This window comes from Chlorocebus sabaeus, chromosome 20 (genome assembly GCF_047675955.1).
Source record: "Chlorocebus sabaeus isolate Y175 chromosome 20, mChlSab1.0.hap1, whole genome shotgun sequence".
Classification (NCBI taxonomy): domain Eukaryota; kingdom Metazoa; phylum Chordata; class Mammalia; order Primates; family Cercopithecidae; genus Chlorocebus; species Chlorocebus sabaeus.
This window is the reverse complement of record NC_132923.1, coordinates 42,718,781-42,738,964: the sequence shown is the minus strand read 5'-3', so window position 1 is coordinate 42,738,964 and position 20,184 is coordinate 42,718,781. Positions and strand designations below refer to the sequence as shown.

The window sequence follows — 20,184 nt, the reverse complement described above, 5'->3', positions numbered from 1 at the left end:
TTGGAGAGGATGTGGAGAAATAGGAATGCTTTTACACTGTTGGCGGGAGTGTAAATTAGTTCAACCATTGTGGAAGACAGTGTGGCGATTCCACAAGGATCTAGAACCAGAAATACCATTTGACCCAGCAATCCCATTACTGGGTATATACCCAAAGGATTATAAATCATTCTACTATAAAGACACATGCACACGTGTGTTTACTGGGGCACTGTTCACAAAAGCAAAGACTTGGAACCAACCCAAATGCCCACAAATGATAAAGAACATGTGGCACATATACACCACGGAATACTATGCAGCCATAAAAAAGGATGAGTTCATGTCCTTTGCAGGGACATAGATGAAGTTGGAAAGTATCTCAGCAAACTAACACAAGAACAGAAAACCAAACACCACATGTTCTCACTCGTAAGTGGGAGTTGAACAATGAGAACACAAGGACACAGGGAGGGGAACATCACACACTGGGGCGTGTTGTGGGTGGGGACCTAGGGGAGGGATAGTACTAGGAGAAATAGAGAAATACCTAATGTAGATGATAGGCTGATGGGTGCAGCAAACCACCATGGCACATGTATACCTAGGTAACCTGCACGTTATACACATGTACCCCAAAACTATTATTAAAAAAAAGATTTCATATTTGCTGATATCTCAAGGAAGCAGTATGCTGGAAAAATAGAGGTGAAGTGAATAGTAACATAAAGGAAGCTACAACTCACCAAGTATCAACAGAAATGATCAACACTCCTTGGGTGCCAGAAACCAGCTTAGCCAGGGTGCATACTTGTACCACTGGAGAAGAGGTAAACTGGGTTAACTTCAAAGACCCCCTGGCCAACTTAAAATTATATTGTTTAATCCTGTTTTACTTGGACCACAACGCTGAATCTGGATAAAAACCAATTATTCCTTTCTGTTTCAGTTGCCAAGCAAGGAAAACAGCTCTTCTGCCCAAGCTTTCTAGGTCATATTCTTCATATCTTTGTATCCCAACTTTCTGGATCTGAATTTTATAGCTAACAATAGGGCATTGCCTCTCTACCATCTCCTGTCCCCTACACAGACACACTCACACATAAAAATCTTAATTACAATAATGTTTATATATCTTTGATCATTTTTATAAAGTTCTTTGAACATGTTAGCAAACTTTATCCTATCTTTTAAATTTTCTTTAATCATTGAAAACTTTACAAACCATCAGTTATCTTAAAATCGTTGAGATTCTTTTTCCTTTTTTCCCTTAAAGAGTCTACACCAGGTTGGGTCTTTTAGACACCCCTATTTTCTAAGGGCATGTAATCGATTCCCAAATCAACTTTTTCCAAATAGAAATTCCTGTACGAACAGGGCCAGTCTACGGTAAATTAATTTAGATGATGGTGTTAGTTTTCAAAACGCTTTTAATAGGTAAATAAAGGGGCAATATAAAATGTGGCAGTTTGCTTGGTAAATCTTAATTGCGAAATTTCTTCTTCTTTCGGAACTTTTTTCCTGCTGCATTTGCTGCTTTTTCAGCCATGATCTCTAAGTACTTCCTTCGGTTGTATCTGAAAAGAAAAATCAGAACTTTATGTTTGATATATCAGACATTAGAAGTTAATATAATCTTGGGGTAAAAGTTGGGAATGGAGTGGTGGACAAGACAAGTGTAGTCTCTGACCTCATAGCGCTTGCTTGCAATCTAGGGAGAAAAAATGGCAACTGTAGTCAGAAGACTTTCCTACTATATGCACTATATCCATCTATCTATCCATATATCCATATATCATCTATATCCATATATCATCTATGTATGCACTATATCCATCTACCAGGCTGTATCAAATGCTTTAAACATTTTTGATGGATAAAAACACAAAAATCAGGACTAGAGCAAAAAAAAAAAAATCAGGACTAGAGCAAAACACACTTAACCTGAAAATCCACAGTATGATATATTTCTTAGAACCGACCAATGCTTTTCAAAGTGTGGTCTGTGGAGTAGACCCTTTCAAGGAATTCATTAGGTAAAAACTATTTTCTCAAGAATACTAAGGCATTAATTGCTTTTTTCACCCTCATTCTCTCATGAGTGTAGTGTTTTCCAGGGGCTATGTGATGTGTGGTATCTGCAGAAGCAGGTATGAGCCTCTGTCTTTAGTTAAGCCACACAGTAGAGAGATTTGCACTAAATTATTTTTCATAAAAATACCTATGTTAATACGTTATGGATTATTTTAAATGAGTTAAATTATCTGAAATTTTATAAGTTTATACATATTTTAAAGCAAAGTATACATATTATAAAATAAATATAAATTCCTTTACCTTCTGAACTCAGAATCAGCCAGCAGTTCTTCCACAATAGTTCTTTTCCTTTGCTTCTTGGGAATTCGTGAATGGTAGAAATCAGCTGGATTGTCAACAATGGTTCCAATCTGTGAACAATTGATTGAAATAAGTCATGTACTACCTGAGTGCCAAGATGCTTTCACACTTCAGTGTAGCTCTAATTATATTTAGAGAAAGGAATGGAAAGAACAAGCTTACATTACACTAATAGTAATGTAAATTTTGCCACTTATTTAAAGCAAAAAAAAAAAAACAAAACACTGGTGCTACTAATTATGTTTCTTCAGTAGTTTATAGTAGATCCAAAATTTCTTTGCTAAACACTAAATTCATGATACATAGTGTAACTAAAGGAGAAAAGTGGAACAGATAATATGTACTTTTTGTTCTAATTTCCCAAATCAATGAATTAGACACATAAATTCTACTACATACCTATTTTGTTTCCTAGGTCATCACAAAGGCTGCCAGCTTAGCCTACTTAGTGATCATTCTGTATCTGTTCATACACTCAACTAAATAAAATTTACAGTGATTACTATGCACCAGGCACTGTCTTACATGTTAGGGAAATGAAGACAACATCTGGTTCCTGCAGTGAGGAGCCCACAGTCTTAAGGAAGCTCCATAAAAAAGTAACTAAAATATTAAAGCATAACATGTGCTAAACAAAACACTACAGATGCTCTGAAGACAGTGACCAAATGTATCTAAGAGAGGTAAGGAAGATTTAACAAAGAATGACAATTTAGCTTGAATTTATATGGGTAAAATTTCACCAAGTAAACGAGAACCATGGATATGCAAAGTCAAATAATGCAGGGACTGGTATGTACATGTTCTGACAAGACTGAGTAGCTGAGTGTGTTGGAATTTGTTGGGCTATATGACAAAAGGCAGGTGAACTCGTTTGGGTATGGATTATTAATGGCTAAATGAAGGGATACAGACTCAATCCTATGTCATAATTCATCACTGAATGTTTCTGAGCAGAGGTGTAACATCTGAACAGATGAAAACATTTTAAAAACCACCTTGGATTAGTACACGATACCCTCTTTACCCCTCCATCCTGTATGGACTCTTGCTGTTAGGCTAGTACTATTCATATATTCACATAGGGAACTTTATAGGTTCAGCAAGTTTTAGCTGACCTGGAAACCATTTGTAACACGATCTCCCTAATGTGATCAAATTAAAAGTCAGTGGCTGAATTGGGTTATGGCCATTATTATATGGCCTATGCAGATATGGTCCATACATTAGGCATGCACAATGGAAATATCCTCTATTTTAGGAGTAAATTTTAAAGATCACTATAGGGTTTTCCAAACTAAAATCCACAGATCATCACCACTATTCTGTTTGCTTCATACCTGGAAGTACTTGGGGAAGCCATCTCTATCATTTTTCTTGTAAAATCTTTTTGGGTCCATGCTGGCTCTCATCTTCAGTGCTTTGAGATCATTTTTCAGTTCATTTGTCATTTCTGGAGCTTTCATACCAAACCAGCCATCCCCTGCTGTTTTTTGTCGTTCTTCCTGAAATTATGATTTCAAAAATAAACATTCTAACTAAGAGTATACATTATAATTCATTTCCCCTGAAGTAACACATACAGAAAATTTTGTGAATTAAAAACAAATGGTTGCTTTACTGAAAGCACTTTATGTCCAGAATCATAGAAATAAAAGGAATTAAACCACAAAAAGTGACTTCTCTGCTAAATTAGGCACAGGATTATCAGTTTCATAAATGAGGGCTCTGTAAAATCTGTTTTCTGTCTCAAAGAGTAACTGCTGACTTGCTGGGAGAACAACACACAACTTCCATTTTTATTGTCTAAAACAGACTATATGCAGTAAGAGAATGTACAAAAACACCTTCATTTCTAGAGCTTATATGTAAACATTTTTATTCAGTCACCCAGGAGTCTCAGAAAGCCACTCATACAAGGATCCAGAAACTTGTGTTGTTTCTACAATAAAACAAAAAACTACTATTCTTTTGAAAACTCCTAGTAAGTTACTTAATTTTGTTTCATTCATACAACAAATATTTAGTTAGTGCCTACCATGTGCCAGGGTGCTCCATATTAGTAACATTACTAGAGTACCATCCTCAACTTTCCTCCAAGCTCTCCAGATAACTAGTTGAAATGGCAGATAGAAGCAATCTAGCTATCTATCTATATATATTTTTTAAAAAAACTCTACTTATATATGCACCATTGTGGCTGCAAAGATGTGAAAATCTATACATAATGTGTTTATGGCACTACATTTTACAGCCCTTAGAAATCTGTAATTATTTTCTTTGGACTGATATACAGACCAACAGATACAGTTTAATTGTGCAGTTATGTTGTATAAGTTGAAAATACATAGTTAAACATATCCAAGCATTTTAATTAAGTCACTGTACTTACTCTGCGTTTTTTCTGAAGTTGATACTTTGATTCACTATATGGTGGAACACAGTGGTTTTTTTCAAAATCAGGTGTAATGACAGCTTTCTGCAGAAGCTATAACAACATAAAATTGGTTTTAAAATAATGTCAGAATGTTATATAAGTTTTTCAACAGTTTAAACTTATATTTAAGTTTTAAAATTTTTAGTCAACCTGGGAAAGTGGCCCACACCTATAATCCCAGTGCTCTGAGGAGGCCAAGGGAGGAGGATCCCTGAGGCCAGGAGTTTTAGACCATCTTAGTCAACATAGCAAGACCCTGACTGTAAAAAAATTAGTTGGGCATGGTGGCACACACCTGTAGTCCCAGCTACTCAGGACGCTAATGCAGAAGGGTCACTTGAGTCCAGGAGCTTGAAGCTGCAGCAAGCTATGACTGTGCCACTCACTCCAGCCTGGGTGACAGAGTGAGACCTTGTCTCCCCCCACCCAGGCCCCAAAAAAAAGAAAAAAGAAGAAAGAAAAAAAAGGCCAGGCACGGTGGCTCACGCCTATAATCCCAACTCTTTAGGAGGCCAAGGTAGGACAATCACTTGAAGCCAAGTGTTCAAGACTAGCCTGGGTAACATAGGAAAAACCCATTTCTCCAAAATAAATAAATAAATTTGTGCAGTCAAATCTGTTTATCTTTTCCTAAATGATTTCTGTACTTCTATTACTTGACTAGTATGATTATATTCTCCTAAAACTCTGTGTGATTAAAGGACCTCAGCTTAATTAGTATTTTTCTCAGTACAAGAACCAAATAAGACTGTTCTAGCCCTCAAAATAGTTTACAGGAATATACTACAAGCATTAATTTGGGACTGACATTTGAAATGATCAACTCAGAAATTAACTGTCAGCCACCCAATTCAGGTTCAGGCCTAGAAGTTTCTGTGTGGTATAGGTAGTCATCTAGGCTTTCCTATCCCTTATAAAAGGGGGCATGATATTTACTTAACAAATGATTAAGAGTTTGCTGCGTGTCAAGTGCTGTACTGGGCTCAAGGACAGTGATTCTCAATTGGGAGCATTTGGCAATGTCTGGAGACATTTTTGGTGGTGATGACAAGGAAGAATACTACTGACATCTACTGGGCAAAAGATAGGGATGCCATTAAACATCCAACAATGCACAGAACATTTCACAACAAAATTATACAGCCCAAAACATCAGTAGCGCTGAGACCGAAAAACCCTGTTTTAGGCATATAAAGAAAAGATGATAAGTTAACATATCACATGATCAGTAATAAATCAGATCTATGCTAGAAGTTATGGAAACACAGAGGGGCTGTGACGAAGGACTGGAGGTAAAATGTTCTCCAAGGGCAAGGATCAATTATTTTTTCACTTGCTTGGGGAAAAGCAGGGTAAGTTCAGGCAACTACAGTAGTCTTCAGTGGCAAGAACAGAGCAGATAACAGTTGGGTGGGGTAGAAAGGTACCTTGAAGGATTTAAGATAATACTATGTCACATGTGTGTGTGGTGTGTTTTTTGGGGAAGGGAGGAGACATGTGGTCTCGCTATATTGCCCAGGTTGGTCTCAAACTCCTGGGCTTAAGCAATTCTCCTGCCTCAGCCTCCTGAAGTGCTGGGATTATAGATGTTGAGTTACCTTGCCCAGCCGAATTTGTGTTTTTAGACAGAGAAATCTAGAAGTACAGAAGATGGCTTGAAGAAGATGATGAAAACAAGATCAAAAAGGAAGCCACTGGGGTAGTCTAGATGAGAAACAAAGGCCTGTACTAGCTGGTGACAGTGGCTTAAAAAGGAGGCGGCAGAGAAAAAATCTTCCCCTAGAGGCTTGGTGACTGACTACAAAAGGAAAAGAGATTTTGGTTTCATTAGCCAGAAGAGAGAATACAAAAAGAGGATTCCTGGTTCAGGCAGGGAAAGGTGAATTAGTGAGGTCAAGTGCCTGAGGACATCTAAATGAACAGACAATTGGATTTAAAGGTCTGAAAGTGAAAGTGAGAGGCATCAAAGCTAAAAAATACAGATTTAGGAGAAAGCAGTGCAAGGTGTTGGCTAAAGCTAAGGGTTTGGGTAAGGTTACCCTAACAGTAATTCCTTCTGAAATTATATGTAAAATGTTTATATGCACATGTGTATTTTTTTCCTGGTGGAAGAGGCAGGCATTCACAGCTTTCAGATTCTCAACAGAGTCTACATTAGTTAAGAACTTAAGAACTAAAAGTATAGCAAGAAAAGGGAAGAAAACCAAACCCCTGGGATCATAATTGGTGGGTGTAAGATGAGGAACACTAACCCCGTATTGATTTATTTTAAAGCATTATCATTCATAGACAGGATTTTATTGTAAAAAGAAATGACTCTTTTAGAGAAGGAAAAAACTAACACATTACGCCAATGTGATTTCACTGTAGGAAAATTAAATCTTTTACCAAGGACTAATTTCTAAAAGTGATTGGTTAGTTCTGTGAAAACCTAACAGCACAATTAACTTACCTCATTTTTCTTTTTCTCCTTGATCTGTGTTAGGGTTCTCTTGTTAGACTGTAGTTTATCTGCATTGAAATTAATATACAAACCACCCAACTGCTTGATACTCAGACCAGGGTCTATGCTGCTGCTTGTCAACTTTAGACTGAAAAAGAAATCATGACTTAAAGATCAAGTAATTAAATCAAAATGGAAACAAGTAAGATTGCATTTTAAAAAATCACTTATCCTCTTGCCTTGTATTGTCCACGATAAAGAAAAAAAAGCATATTATTTTTACAAGGAATTCCTGAAAAAACTCTAAATAAATAAATTTTTCATCATTTTATTTTATTTTTTGAGACAGGGTCTCACTGTTGCCCAGGATGGAGTGCAGTGGTGACCACTGCAGCCTTGAACTCTTGGGACTCAAGTGATCCTCCCGCCTCAACCTCCCTGGGTGGCTGGGACTACAGGTACGCACCCCACACCTGGCTCATTTTTTATTTTCTTTTTTTTTTGTAGAGACAGTCTCAATATGTTGCCCAAACTGGTCTTAAACTCCTGTAAATAGATATTTTCAATCTAGTAAAGTCATTTAGAAGAAACTCTGGATGCACAATGAATTAAACCAAAAAGATTTTGGGGAAACATATCCAAATTTATTCTCCAGATTTTCTTAGAGAAGATTAAGGCAGGCCAGGCGCGGTGGCTCATGCCTGTAATCCCAGCACTTTGAGAGGCTGAGGCAGGAGGATCACTTGAGGTCAAGAGTTCAAGACCAGCCTGGCCAAAATGGTGAAACCCTGTCTCTACTAAAAGTACAAAAAATTAGCCAGGTGTGGTGGTGCACGCCTGTAATCCCAGCTACTAGGGAGGGTGAGGCAGGAGAATCTCTTGAACCCAGGAGACTGGGGTTGCAGTAAGCCGAGATTGCATCACTGCATTCCAGCCTGGGTGACAAAGCAAGACTCTGTCTCAACAACAAAAAAAGAAGATTAAGGTCATATAAAATACCAACAGATTTCATAAAGAGATTTTATAAATTACAGAAAAGAAGAGAATATACCTGATTCAACTTCATATATAGGTAGTGAGTTAATAAATGTACACATCTTCATTTCTAAAACTAATGAGAAAGGCAGGTTTTTGAACTTCCAAGTTACCAAAACTTAAATGTTTTTTCCTGGGTGACTAAGGGCATTTGCTAGTATCTCTAAGGTGAGTCTGGAACAGCAATGACCATCCATCCCACAGGAGTGTTTTAAAAATACAAATGTCATACCCTAGACCTACTGAATTGGGATCTTCTAGAGTTGACCCGGGCTCCTGCTATATTTATGTAATAATTTCTACTTTATATTATGGAAGGGTCCTTTTTAAGCAAGTACACTTGGACTGACAGTAACTTTCCTCCCTAATTATCCATACACACTGAGTAGGTGAAAGCATAATCAACCTCTACTGGAAAGTGAAATCATTCTCGTGCAGTAATTCTCAACCCTGAATGTATGTATGTAGTCCCCTGGCTGGAACTACAGGCACATGACACCATATCCAGCTTAGTTTGCACTCAATCTTTTTTTTTTTTTTTTTTTTTTTGAGACCAAGTTTTGCTCTGTTGCCTGGGCTGGAGTGCAATGGCATGACCTTGGCTCACTGCAACCTCCACCTCCTGGGTTCAAGCAATTCTCCTGCCTCAGCCTCCTAAACAGCTGGGATTACAGGTGCCCGCCACCACGCCCAGCAGCCAGGATAGTCTCGAACTCCTGACCTCAGGTGATACACCCACCTCAGCCTCCCAAAGTAAGTTTGCACTCAATCTTAAATGATCATTTGACATTATGGAACTCTAAGTTCTCAAATACTCACAATATTGAAAAATACTCACAATATTGATAGACATTCAGGATACAACCTGAATGTCTATTACTTGAATGGATAAATTCATTGTTGTATAGTCATACAATGGAATACCACTCAGCAATAAAAAAGAATGAACTACTGGTATATACAGTAACATGGATGAATTACAGAAACAATATTCTGAGTGAAAGAATGCAGGCAGAAGAGAGCACATATTCTTTTTTTTTTTTTTGAGACAGGGTCTCACTGTCACCCATGCTGGAGTGCTGTGGTGCGATCTCAGCTCACTGCAACCTCTGCCTCCTGAGCTCAAGTAAGTGATCCTCCCACCTCAGCCTCCCCAGTAGCTGGGACCACAGGTGCTTTCCACCATGCCCAGTTTTTTTATTTTTATTTTTGTAGAGATGGGTTTTTCCCATGTTGCCCAAGCCAGTCTTGAACTCCAGGGCTCAAGCGATCCACCTGCCTTGGCCTCCCAAGGTGCTGAGATTACAGGCATGAGTCACTTACCGCTCTTATCACATACAAAAATATTAACATATGATGTCCTTTTTTTTTTTTTTTTTGAGACAACATCTCCCTCTATTGCCCAGGCTGGAGTGCAGTGGGACAACCATGGCTCACTGCAGCCTCAATCTCCAGGGCTCAAGCAATCCTCCCACCTCAGCTTCCCAAGTAGCTGGGACTACAGGCGCACAGGGCACCACACATGGCTAATTAAAAAAATTTTTTTTTGTATAGAGATGGGGTCTCCCTATATTGCCCACGCTGATCTCAAACACCTACTTGGGCTAAAGTGATCCTCCTGCCTCAGCCTCACAAAGTGCTAGGATTACAGATATGAGTCACTGCATCCAACAGATTGATTTCTAATATCACCAAAACGAGCACTTTTAGTTATGACTGCTGGGAAAAATATGACTAAAATAGGTATCCAAAAAGACAAGGGAAATGCTGGATAGAAGAGCTATTCCATGAAGAACCCAAGGCAGTGATTTTCTCATTCCCCAGGCTAACATTTCATATTTTTATGGTAACCACTTGAAATACATGTATCAAAAACTTATAAAGGAAAAACTTACAGTTTAGCCTTTGTGCTATTTAGTAAGTCTTCTTCATCACTACACTCATCTTCATTTTCATCATGGTCTGATGAATCTTCTTCACTTTTTTCACCCTCTTCCTCTTCTTTTTCTTCCTCAGTGGCAACCTCACTTGCTTTGTCTTCCTCTTCCAAGTAAAAATTTTTATCAGCACTCATTCCAGGAGTTGTGTCAATTACAAACAATGCATTGTCACATGACAGACTTTCTGTGTCTCTACTTAATGACTCCCTTTGGCCACTATTTTCAACAAAACATAAAGTATCCTCTTCATTCTCACTGTTTTCAGACTGTTGGCTTTCATCACTGCTGAGAACTAATAAGACAGAATTATCTTTACCATGAGATGTGTTGGGTGCAGACGTGTATAGTTTGGTATCACATTCGAAATCTACATTCTCTTGACTGTTCATGTCTTCACTGACACTTATAACTGTGGACTCTTCTTCATCATCACTACCACCACAATCACCAAACTCTGTCAGATCACTTGCTTTTATGGGGCTCTTTTTCTTGTCATTCCATCTGCCTACTTCCACAGCTGCAAATGTTTGAGTTAATGATTTCATCACAGCCTCAGAGTTCAGATTAGAGTGCACTGATACAGCATTTTTATTTTGGGGGGTTGAATGTCGCTGAGAAAGTAACTGTTGAAGGCTAGTGTCCTGAAGTTCAGAAAGATTCTTCAGCTGAGAACTCTTCTCATTAATTTCTTTCCCCTCATCTGTTATTCCATTGGTATCTTCATTCAAATCCTTACAATTCTGTTTTGTTTCTTTAAGAGATTCAACACTGGCCTGTTCTTGCACTAATATATTTTCTGAACTTCTGTGGGAGAAATCATCATCAAAGTCATTATTATAGAAATTTGGCTTATTTATCTCAGAAAGAGATCTTGCTTGTAAATGGGAAGTTGGTCTGGTATCTGAATCCTCTGAATTCACAGGTGTGCCCACGATCTGTTTCTCATTTGCTGGTACAATCTTACTATCTTTCTTTTCAGTTTGTGCCTTTAATTTCCTCTGCATACTCCTGGTTTTTCTAGTTGCAATTTCAGAGAATGAAATGTCTGAGCTTGATGTCTCAGCAACAGATATAGCTTCTGTATGAGATTCTTGGCTTGGATCTGTCAGAGATTTAGCCTTATTTCTTCTGGTTCCTGTCGTTTTTTCTGTGGGAAGCACAATTCTAGAAATACCTGAAACATGAGATTCTGCTTCAGAGACTATTTCTTCAGTGTAAGACTCCTTTGTTGGAGTTACTTTCGGCTTTTTCCTAACACTGGACACTGGGGAGCATGCAATTAAGATCTGCCTTCTCCTAGTTACCCTTAAAATGGTATCATGGTGCTCAGACACAGAAGAATAATTTGACTCTGCCTCAGAGGTCTCTCCATCCATAGATGGTTCAGTACCCTTTGGTAGTGAGCCTGTAGTTCTGCTCTTCCTCTTTCTAGCTTTAGGAGTTCTAGGGATTGAACTTTGTTTCCCAGTGGTCTGTGATTCAGCAGTAGTTCGGGCATCAGATCCAGTACTACTTTCTGGATGCGCTTGAATCCCATTAGCAGCAGAACTCTGCAAACCAGAGAAAACACTGTAAATTAGGTAGGGCTGGAACAAGGGCAAAGCAAATGAAATACTGACCCCAAAAGCTAAAACCCAGTAAACAAGATTACCTTTAAAACAAAAAACAAAACCCGCCCAACTCATGATTTTTAAAAAATCAAAATTTGGCAGGGTGCGGTGGCTCACTCCTGTAATCCCAGCACTTTGGGAGGCCGAGGTGGGTGGATCACGAAGTCAGGAGTTCCAGACAGCTTGGCCAATATGGTGAAACCCCGTCTCTACTAAAAGTAAAAAAATTAGCTGGGTATGTTGGTGCGCACCTGTAATCCCAGCTACTCGGGAGCCTGGAGCAGGAGAATTGTTGGAACCCGGGAGGCAGAAGTTGCAGTGAGACGAGGTCGCGGCTCTAGCCTGGGCACTGCACTCTAGCCTGGGCGACAGAGCAAGACTCCGAATCAAAAAAAAAAAAATCAAAATTTAAACACTGGATCCAACCCTGCATTTACTTCACTTGCCTCATCCTTCCTAGATGTAACTTCAGAAGCAGAACAATTAAAATTTTTCTGTTTAAAGTCAAATATAATGGGTAGACGAACATTCTGACCCACCTATAGGAGGGGGAGAAAAGGAATATTAACTCTGAACAACGATGTGTTTAGGAACACAATGATGGAATCAGCCGCCCTTACCTTTACGTAAGGAAAAAATCGCCGCCGCTCCGTTCCCTGCATCGCAGAGTCAGAATGAGACAGCCGACTGACGCCACTAAGAGTCACCAGGTGACGACACCACAGCCCTCCTCACGCCTTAAGGAGGTAACGCTGGACAGCTGCCAGCCTCCCCACGTGAAAACGAAGCTTTTTTTTTCCAGTTCCCCTAAATGGGGCTTGTGCATGGTGGCCGAAATTAACCGTCCTTGGTACCGTGTTAACAGTATGGTTTAAAAAGCTTGAACTATGCTTCTGCATTAAGGAGTTGAACGACCCAAAGAAAGTTATCTAACCTCTCTTCCATACTAAAAACTGCCTTAAAAGACAGTGGTGAGGGCTAGTTTTCGTGACAGTCTTAGCACGGGGACTGGGAAACCCAAGCGCGCGGCAAGCTGGGGTCCTCTGCTGGCAGTCTGCACCCTTAAGCGGACCCTTGCGCCGCCCCGCCTGCCTGAGCGCCGCTCTGCGAAGCGGAGAGAAGTAGGAAAGACTGGATTTCCTACCTTCTGCCCGGAACTTTCAGCCGACGCGGCTTGGATGCTGGCCTTAGCCCGTGCGGATCTGGTAACCACCATCTTTCCGGCTCCCCCGCGACCACCACTACTTCCCTCTTCCCTGGCGCTCCGGAAATGCGTCAGAGAACTGTCTCGAGCGCGTTTTCTGCGAAGATCCGAGAGCTCGCGAGAATCTCATCCCTGCCTTCGCCCAGCCAGTTCAGGCTAGGGCGGTCAGAGACAAAGGGCGTGGGTTTAAGTGTGCACTTCAGAGCTGTAGAAGACAAGCCAGATTTTTGCTGGCAAAGACCTTCATGGGGGCAGCGAAGCCCGCAGTGACAGAGGGCCTTAGCGTACGGGTTCACATGAATTGTAAAAACGCACCGACAGGCCATCCGTTCATTTGTTCAGTAGAATCATTTGAACCCGGAAGGCGTTCTTTCATTTCTGTGTTCTAAAGAGCTTAATGTAGCCCTTGGTGTATCCAAGGGAGACGTTTGAGGTATTTGTACTTTTTTTTTAAAAGGCAGTATTTACTCGTGTATTATTTGTGACGCTAAATATAAATAAAATAAAATTTAAGGACTTGGTTGGGGGTAAAAGGGATATAAGGTGCCCACAGGAACTCGGAGACAAAGTAGAAAGCTATATAATCTAAACGTGAGATGGTGTTTAGGGATTGGGAATAGCAGAAAAGAAAAAAACGTTAAAGAAATTGTAAAGGAGAGGAATAAGGTTTTGTTGTTATTGTTGTTGCAGTGAAAGGAAGAGAATGACCAGAATCAAGAGGTTTTTTTTTTTTTGGTTATCTTTTGGGATAAAAGGTAGAGAACTATATTTGAGGGGATGGGGGATTGAAAAAATAAGTAAACTCAAATTATTGTTGGAGGTGAGAAAGGATGGATGAGTGCCTCACCAAACCTAGTCTCTACTTCTTTATAACAGAAAATCCATTTTTTATTTAAAGTCACAGAACACAGACTTCGGTGGACACACTGCTTCCCAGCTTAAATTGCTTATTTTATAGTCTCCCTTGCAGCCAAATGTGGCTACGTGACTACGTTTTAGCCAGTTAGGTATAAATTGTGTGCATGTCTTTAGGGACGGCATCTAAAAGAGAGGAGGCCGTCCCTGGCTTTTATTTATTTATTTATTTTGGAGACACAGTCTTGCTCTGTTGCCCAGGCTGGAGTGCAATGGCGCAATCTTGGGTCACTGCAACCTCCGCCTCCCGGGTTCAAGCGATTCTCCCGCTTCAGCCTCCGGAGTAGCTGAGATTACAGGCGCCCGCCACCATTCCTGGCTAATTTTTTTTTGGTAGTTTTAGTAGAGACGGGGTTTCACTATGTTGGGCAGGCTGGTCTTGAACCCCTGACCTCAGGTGATTTGCCCGCCTCGGCCTCTCAAAGTGCTGGGATTACAGTGCTGGGATTACAGGCGTAAACCACCTCGCCAGGCCCTCATGGCCTTTTAAAGTGCATTTTACTTCCTGGAAAGTTGGGTTCACTGGTTTTCAGGCAGCAAGTTTGTGCCATAAGGATGAAGGCATGCTTTAGAGATGGCATAGCAGTGAGATGGAAAAATCAACTCGTGGAGCTGCCCTAGGAGCCCTCAAGAGCCTTCTAGATTTTTCACCTGAGGAAAACACCTTGTTAAAAGCCACTGTTACTTACAGATTTTTCTATTTGCAGCCCAGCCTAATGCTAACTGAAGGACTGGATAATAAACAGATGTGGCTGTAGCCAGAAAAGAATGCACCTTCCTTTGAGGCAGGAGGGAAGAGTTGATATTTGAAACAGAGAGGAGAATTTGAATGCAAGTATGTTCAAGTGGAGTGAAGAAGAGAAGATTTTGGATAGATAATAGCCTCTGTTATTATCTATCCAAAAGAAGTAGGTGATACATCTCAAAAGAATGGAAATGGTTTAGATCAACTTTTGTGGCAAACGTGGTGAAGAGCAAAAATAAATTTTAGTAGGGCCAAGTAGCAGTGAGATTATGTAAGAAGATGAACAGAAGAGAAGCTAGATTTGAAGAGGAGACAAATTGTGTAGAAGGCAAGTGAACCAATTGGATGTAGGCTGCGGAGATCAAAGCATCAAAGAACAACAGCATCAATTATAATAGTATTGGCCACTTAATATCTGCTGGATACTAGTTACATGCTTTACATGTATTCACTCATTTAATCTTCACAACTTTAATGTGAGCAAATGCATGGAAATAGAAATTAAGATGACAGAAGTAGGTGTAGAAAATTGGAGAGAATATTAGAAAATCATTCAATGTCTAATATTCACTTGCAAGTATGGCCCTTTCAAGTAAAGAAAAAGAAAAAGGAAAAAACAAACTCATATATAATCTAAGGTCAAGAAACAAACATAAGATATGAAAATTGTCAGTACATATTCATAATATGAGAAGATTGAGCTGGTCTATCAACAAATCTACCATAGGCCAAAAAAGTGTTTTTACGTGGGCTTACCAGGTTTGCCCTATTCTTTGCCTATCTTCTTTATCTGAAGTGGATTTAGGGCAAATACAGTATATCTAATTTTAGGTAAATATAGTATATACAATACAGTCGACCCTTGAACAACACGGGTTTGAACTGGGAGGTTCCACTTATGCAGTGATTTTCTTCTGCCTCCACCACCACTGGACAGAAAGACCAACCCCTCCTCTTCCTCCTCAGCTTACTTAACATGAAGGATGAAGACCTTTATGATGATCCACTTCCACTGAATAGTAAATATATTTCCTTATGATTCTTTTAAAATTTTCTTTTCTCTAGTTTATTGTAAGAATGCAATATATAATATATACAACATATAAAATATGTATTAACTAGTTATCTGCAAGGCTTCTGGTCAATAGTAGGCTATTAGTAGTTAAGTTTTGGGGGAGTCAAAAGTTATCTGTGGATTTTCAACTATGCAGGGGGGTCAATGCCCCAACTCCCACATTTTTTAATGGTAACCAATACTATTACTCAGGCCCAAAAGGAAATTTACCTTAAATAATCTAGATTTTATTAATTAAATCCTTAAACTGAAAGGTCAAAGCTCCCTGGAATTTTAGGCATTAACCAAAAGATGACAGTTTTAATGCATGAGCCTTCTAGAAATACATACTATTCATGGTCATTCTGCATTGTTACATGTAAAACATTACCATTAAAATTAAGTTTGACCTGTAAGATGGTCCAGTGATCCCATTTTCTGGTCTTCAAAACTTTGAATGTGGGCTGGACTTAGTGACTTCTGATGAAACCAATATGACAAAAATGATGGATGTTACTTTCAGGATTAGGTTAACAAAAGGCTGGCTTCTATCTTGCTGTCTCTCAATCATTCACTCTGTAGGAAGCTAGCTCTATGTTGTAAACTGTCCTTTGGAGAGAACACTGTGGCAAGGAACTGAGTAAAGGAGGCCTCTGGCCTACACCCAGTGAAGAATTAAGGAACTCAGTCTGACAATGTGTGAGGCACCGAGTCCTGCCAACAACTACACAAGTGAGTTTAGAAACCGACCCTCAATCCAGCCTTCAGGTGAGACTGCAGTCCTGACTTATCTATTGCTGCATCTGGATGCCTCAAAGTCATCCAGGTGCAACAATAGATAACAAAGTCATCCAGATGCAACAATAGATAACTAGTAGTTATAGATTAACTTAGTCTCTCCTAAAATTTCAAGTAAAATAAATAATACAGGCTGGGTACAGAGGCTCATACCTGTAATCCCAGCACTTTGGGAGGTTGAGGAGGCAGGATCATTTGTGCCCAGGAGTTTGAGACCAGCCTGGGCAACATAACAAAACCCCATCTCTACAAAATATATATAAATTAGCCAGGTATGGTGGCATGCACCAGTAGTCCCAGGTACTTGGGAGGCTGAGGTGGGAGGATCACTGGAGCCCAAGAGGTTGAGGCTGCAGTGAGCCATGACCATGCCACTGCACTCCAGCCTGGGTGAGAGTGAGACCTCGTCTTGAAAAAAGAAATAATACAGTATATACTCATGTCTAGCTTCTTTCACTCAGCATAGTGTTTTTGTAATTCATCCATGTTACTGTGTATACCAGTAGTTCATTCTTTTTTATTGCTGAGTGGTATTTCATTGTATGACTATACAACAATGGATTTATCCATTCAGCTGTTGATAGACATTTGGGTTATATCTGGTTTTCAATATTGTGTTTGGGGACTTTTAGAATTCTGTAATGTCAAATGATCATTTAAGAGTGAGTGCAAACTAAGCTGGGTGTGGTGGCATGTGCCTGTAGTCCCAGCAACTTGGGAGGCTGGAGCAGGAGGATTGTTTAGTTCTGGAGTTCTGTGCTGTAGTATGCGATGATCACACTTGTGAATAATCACTGTACTCCAACCTGGGTAACATAATGAAAACTGATCTCTATAAAACAAAAACAAAAAAACAAAGATTGAATGCAAATACAGACATTTCAGACAAACAGGATCTAGAAAGTTTACTGTCCCTAAAGACCTTTGGTAAAGAATTACTAAGGAGGCTAGGTGCTGTGTCTCATGCCTGTAATCCCAGCACTTTGGGAGGCTGAGGTGAGAGGATCACTTGAGTCCAAGAGTTCAAGACCAGCCTGGGCAACATAGCGAGATCCTGTCTCTACAAAAATAAAAATTAGCCAGGTGTGGTGGTGCATGTCTGTAGTCCCAGCTACTTGGGAGGCTGAGATGGGAGGATGGCTTAAGCCTGGGAGGTTGAGGCTGCAGTGAGCCATGATCATGCCACAGTACACCAGCCTAAGAAATAGAGTGAGATCCCTGTCTCAAAAAAGAAAAAAAAAAAAAGTGAACTTAAAAGGAATAGAATGCAAGAATCAACAGTGAGCAAAGAGGGAAAAGAATGAAAGTAAGTAATAGTCATTGTAAAACATGAACCTTAAAATAATGGACCAGCAGACACATCAAAATCTTACATGACATTTTACACATTTAGTCATTGCTGAGGAAACATGTTAAAGCTTTTGTTGACTTCTCTGGTAGCGGAACTGCATATGACCATATCCTGATAATAGTCAGAGGAGATAGCAAGTTTTCATCTTTTTGTAACATGTGACTTTTCCAAACTTAACCTACTTTTGTCTCAACAGAAGCCATTCCTTTCTATAAGAAGAAGCTTTTGAAGGTATTTTCCTTGAACTTCTAAAGTTTACATATTAACTGCTCCATCATTCAGTAAGGGCATATTTACAAACCAGGCAAACAAGGGTTTCTGCCCAGAATGCCCACCACACCTTGTCATCTGACCCTACTCTAAAGCTAATTTCTTCAGGAAAGTCTTTCTTATCCTTAACCTGCTACTCAGTCCCACTTCCTTCCACATGCCCCAATCCTTTCCATTACTTCTATCAACAGATACAGCTTTTTTTTTTTTGAGACGGAGTCTTGCTCTGTCACTAGGCTGTAATGCAGTGGTGCGATCTTGGCTCACTGCAACCTCTCACTCCCTGGTTCAAGTGATTCTCCTGCCTCAGCCTCCTGAGTAGCTGGGACTACAGGCACACGCCACTACGCCCAGCTAATGTTTGTATTTTTAGTAGAGAGGGGGGTTTCACCATGTTGGTCAGGATGGTCTCGATCCCCCGACCTCTTGATCCACCTGCCTCGGCCTCCCAAAGTGCTGGGATTACAGGTGTGAGCCACCGTGCCTGGCCCTTTTTTTGTTTTCTTTTTTTTTTGGGACAGAGTCTGGCTCTGTCACCCAGGCTGGAATGCAGTGGTGCGATCTTGGCTCACTGCAACCTCCACCTCCTAGGTTCAAGTGATTCTTGTCCCTCCGTCTCCCAAGTAGCTGGGATTACAAGCATGTACCACCATGCCCGAATAATTTTTGTATTTTTAGTAGCGACAGGGTTCACCATGTTGGCCAGGCCAGTCTTGAACTTCTGGCCTCAAGTGATCTGCCCACCTCAGCTTCCTAAAGTGCTGGAATTATAGGTGTGAGTCACTGCGCCCAGCCAACAGAGGCAGCCTTTTATTGCTCTTATTCATATACAGATTCCTCCCTTTCCCCCCAAATATACTGTATGTTCCTTGAAGATAGGAGTTATTTTTCATCTGTGTCCATCTGTAGCACAGTGCCTAACACATAGCAGGCATTCAATAAATCTTTGTGGAATGAATGAATGCATAAATAGCTTTATGATTTGGATGTTTTTAAATTATTAATTTATTTTCAAATCATACTTAGTTTGAGTTCAGATAGTTCAAAAATCAATATAATGCTTCAGGATGCTTCCAGTTATTGAAAAAACCCAATTAAAAATATACAACTCACACTTTATTTTGGTTAAATTCATAATGTAGGTAATATTAAAAATTATTATAAATATGTAATAATGCTTTATAATTTGCTATTATAGTACACCACTACTGACACATAAAAAGTTGACTCATCTAATTAAAACATTTTCCCTTCCTATGTTTCTAATTCTGAAAACTATAAAAATATTAAAGTCATGTTACATATTTTTCAAAAATAAAACTGCCATATCCCATTGCCAACTTTACAGGAAAAAGGTATACGTTCTGGTATAATAGGAAGTTAATGATGAAAAAAATAGGTTCAGAATTTTAAGTTGGTGTATTTGAATATGAAAACATAAATGACACAAATGGTTTAAATCCTCATTAAAACAAGCTTCACATTTCTCCAAATGCATATTTTGCAGAAGGATGAACTGCTAGCCAACATACAATAAATATATCAATTGTTTACATTCCCAAATATTGAAAATACTGGCTGAAAAATTTAGAAAGACAATGTTAAAGGAGCATAATTAAATAAGCCTTAAGACCTTTTATCATTGAAAATTAAGATCCTAATTTTAGTTACTACTTGGCTCTGGTATGGGAAAGTCTGAACTATTCATGCAAAACAGAATAATTTTTTATTTTCCATTTTATACATAGCTGCTATCCAAATGATCTTTTTTGAAAAATGAATAATTATTAGCTATCATTTGTGATTCAAGTTCTAGCAATGGCCATCCCTAAATGGATATTCTATTAATGTACTAGCACAATATGGTCTTTTATATCATGTGAAAATACTTGCTGCTTTTGGTGACTACAGTTTCATGGATGGGAATTCAAGATAGACTCATAACAGAACAAATTCCAAATTACAGTACATTGTGTTACAGTAAGGCTCCAGTGTATTCTGGAAAT

The 20,184-nt window shown here is 39.4% G+C and overlaps 1 protein-coding gene across 3 annotated transcripts; it reads right to left on the bottom strand.

Annotated features, from left to right (window-relative positions):
- Nucleotides 1–1,391: 1,391 nt before the first annotated feature.
- Nucleotides 1,392–13,121, bottom strand: DNTTIP2 (deoxynucleotidyltransferase terminal interacting protein 2). Of its 3 annotated transcripts, none has more exons than XM_007977909.3 (7): nucleotides 12,986–13,121; nucleotides 10,187–11,781; nucleotides 7,266–7,404; nucleotides 4,769–4,864; nucleotides 3,717–3,881; nucleotides 2,317–2,426; nucleotides 1,392–1,556 (listed from the first exon to the last, which is right to left on the bottom strand). In XM_007977909.3, exons 1-7 carry the CDS (start codon nucleotides 13,055–13,057, stop codon nucleotides 1,463–1,465), a joined length of 2,271 nt encoding a protein of 756 aa, XP_007976100.3. In that variant the 5' UTR covers nucleotides 13,058–13,121; the 3' UTR covers nucleotides 1,392–1,462. The 3 variants fall into 3 exon arrangements, with proteins under 3 accessions (XP_007976100.3, XP_007976101.3, XP_037859108.2); XM_007977910.3 differs by lacking the exon at nucleotides 12,986–13,121 and adding an exon at nucleotides 12,462–12,575; XM_038003180.2 differs by lacking the exon at nucleotides 12,986–13,121 and adding an exon at nucleotides 12,093–12,202.
- Between the last annotated feature and the right edge of the window lie 7,063 nt (nucleotides 13,122–20,184).

What these genes read in the sequence shown, in the direction of transcription:
- DNTTIP2 (XM_007977909.3), bottom strand. Translation starts at nt 13,057, where the DNA reads ATGGTGGTTACCAGATCCGCACGGGCTAAGGCCAGCATCCAAGCCGCG. An exon ending in AGGAGAAAAAGAAAAATGAG is followed by an intron (nt 4,865 to 7,265) that starts GTAAGTTAATTG and finishes ATGTTGTTATAG; the next exon opens with CTTCTGCAGAAAGCTGTCAT. An exon ending in GCTTCCCCAAGTACTTCCAG is followed by an intron (nt 2,427 to 3,716) that starts GTATGAAGCAAA and finishes AATTGTTCACAG; the next exon opens with ATTGGAACCATTGTTGACAA.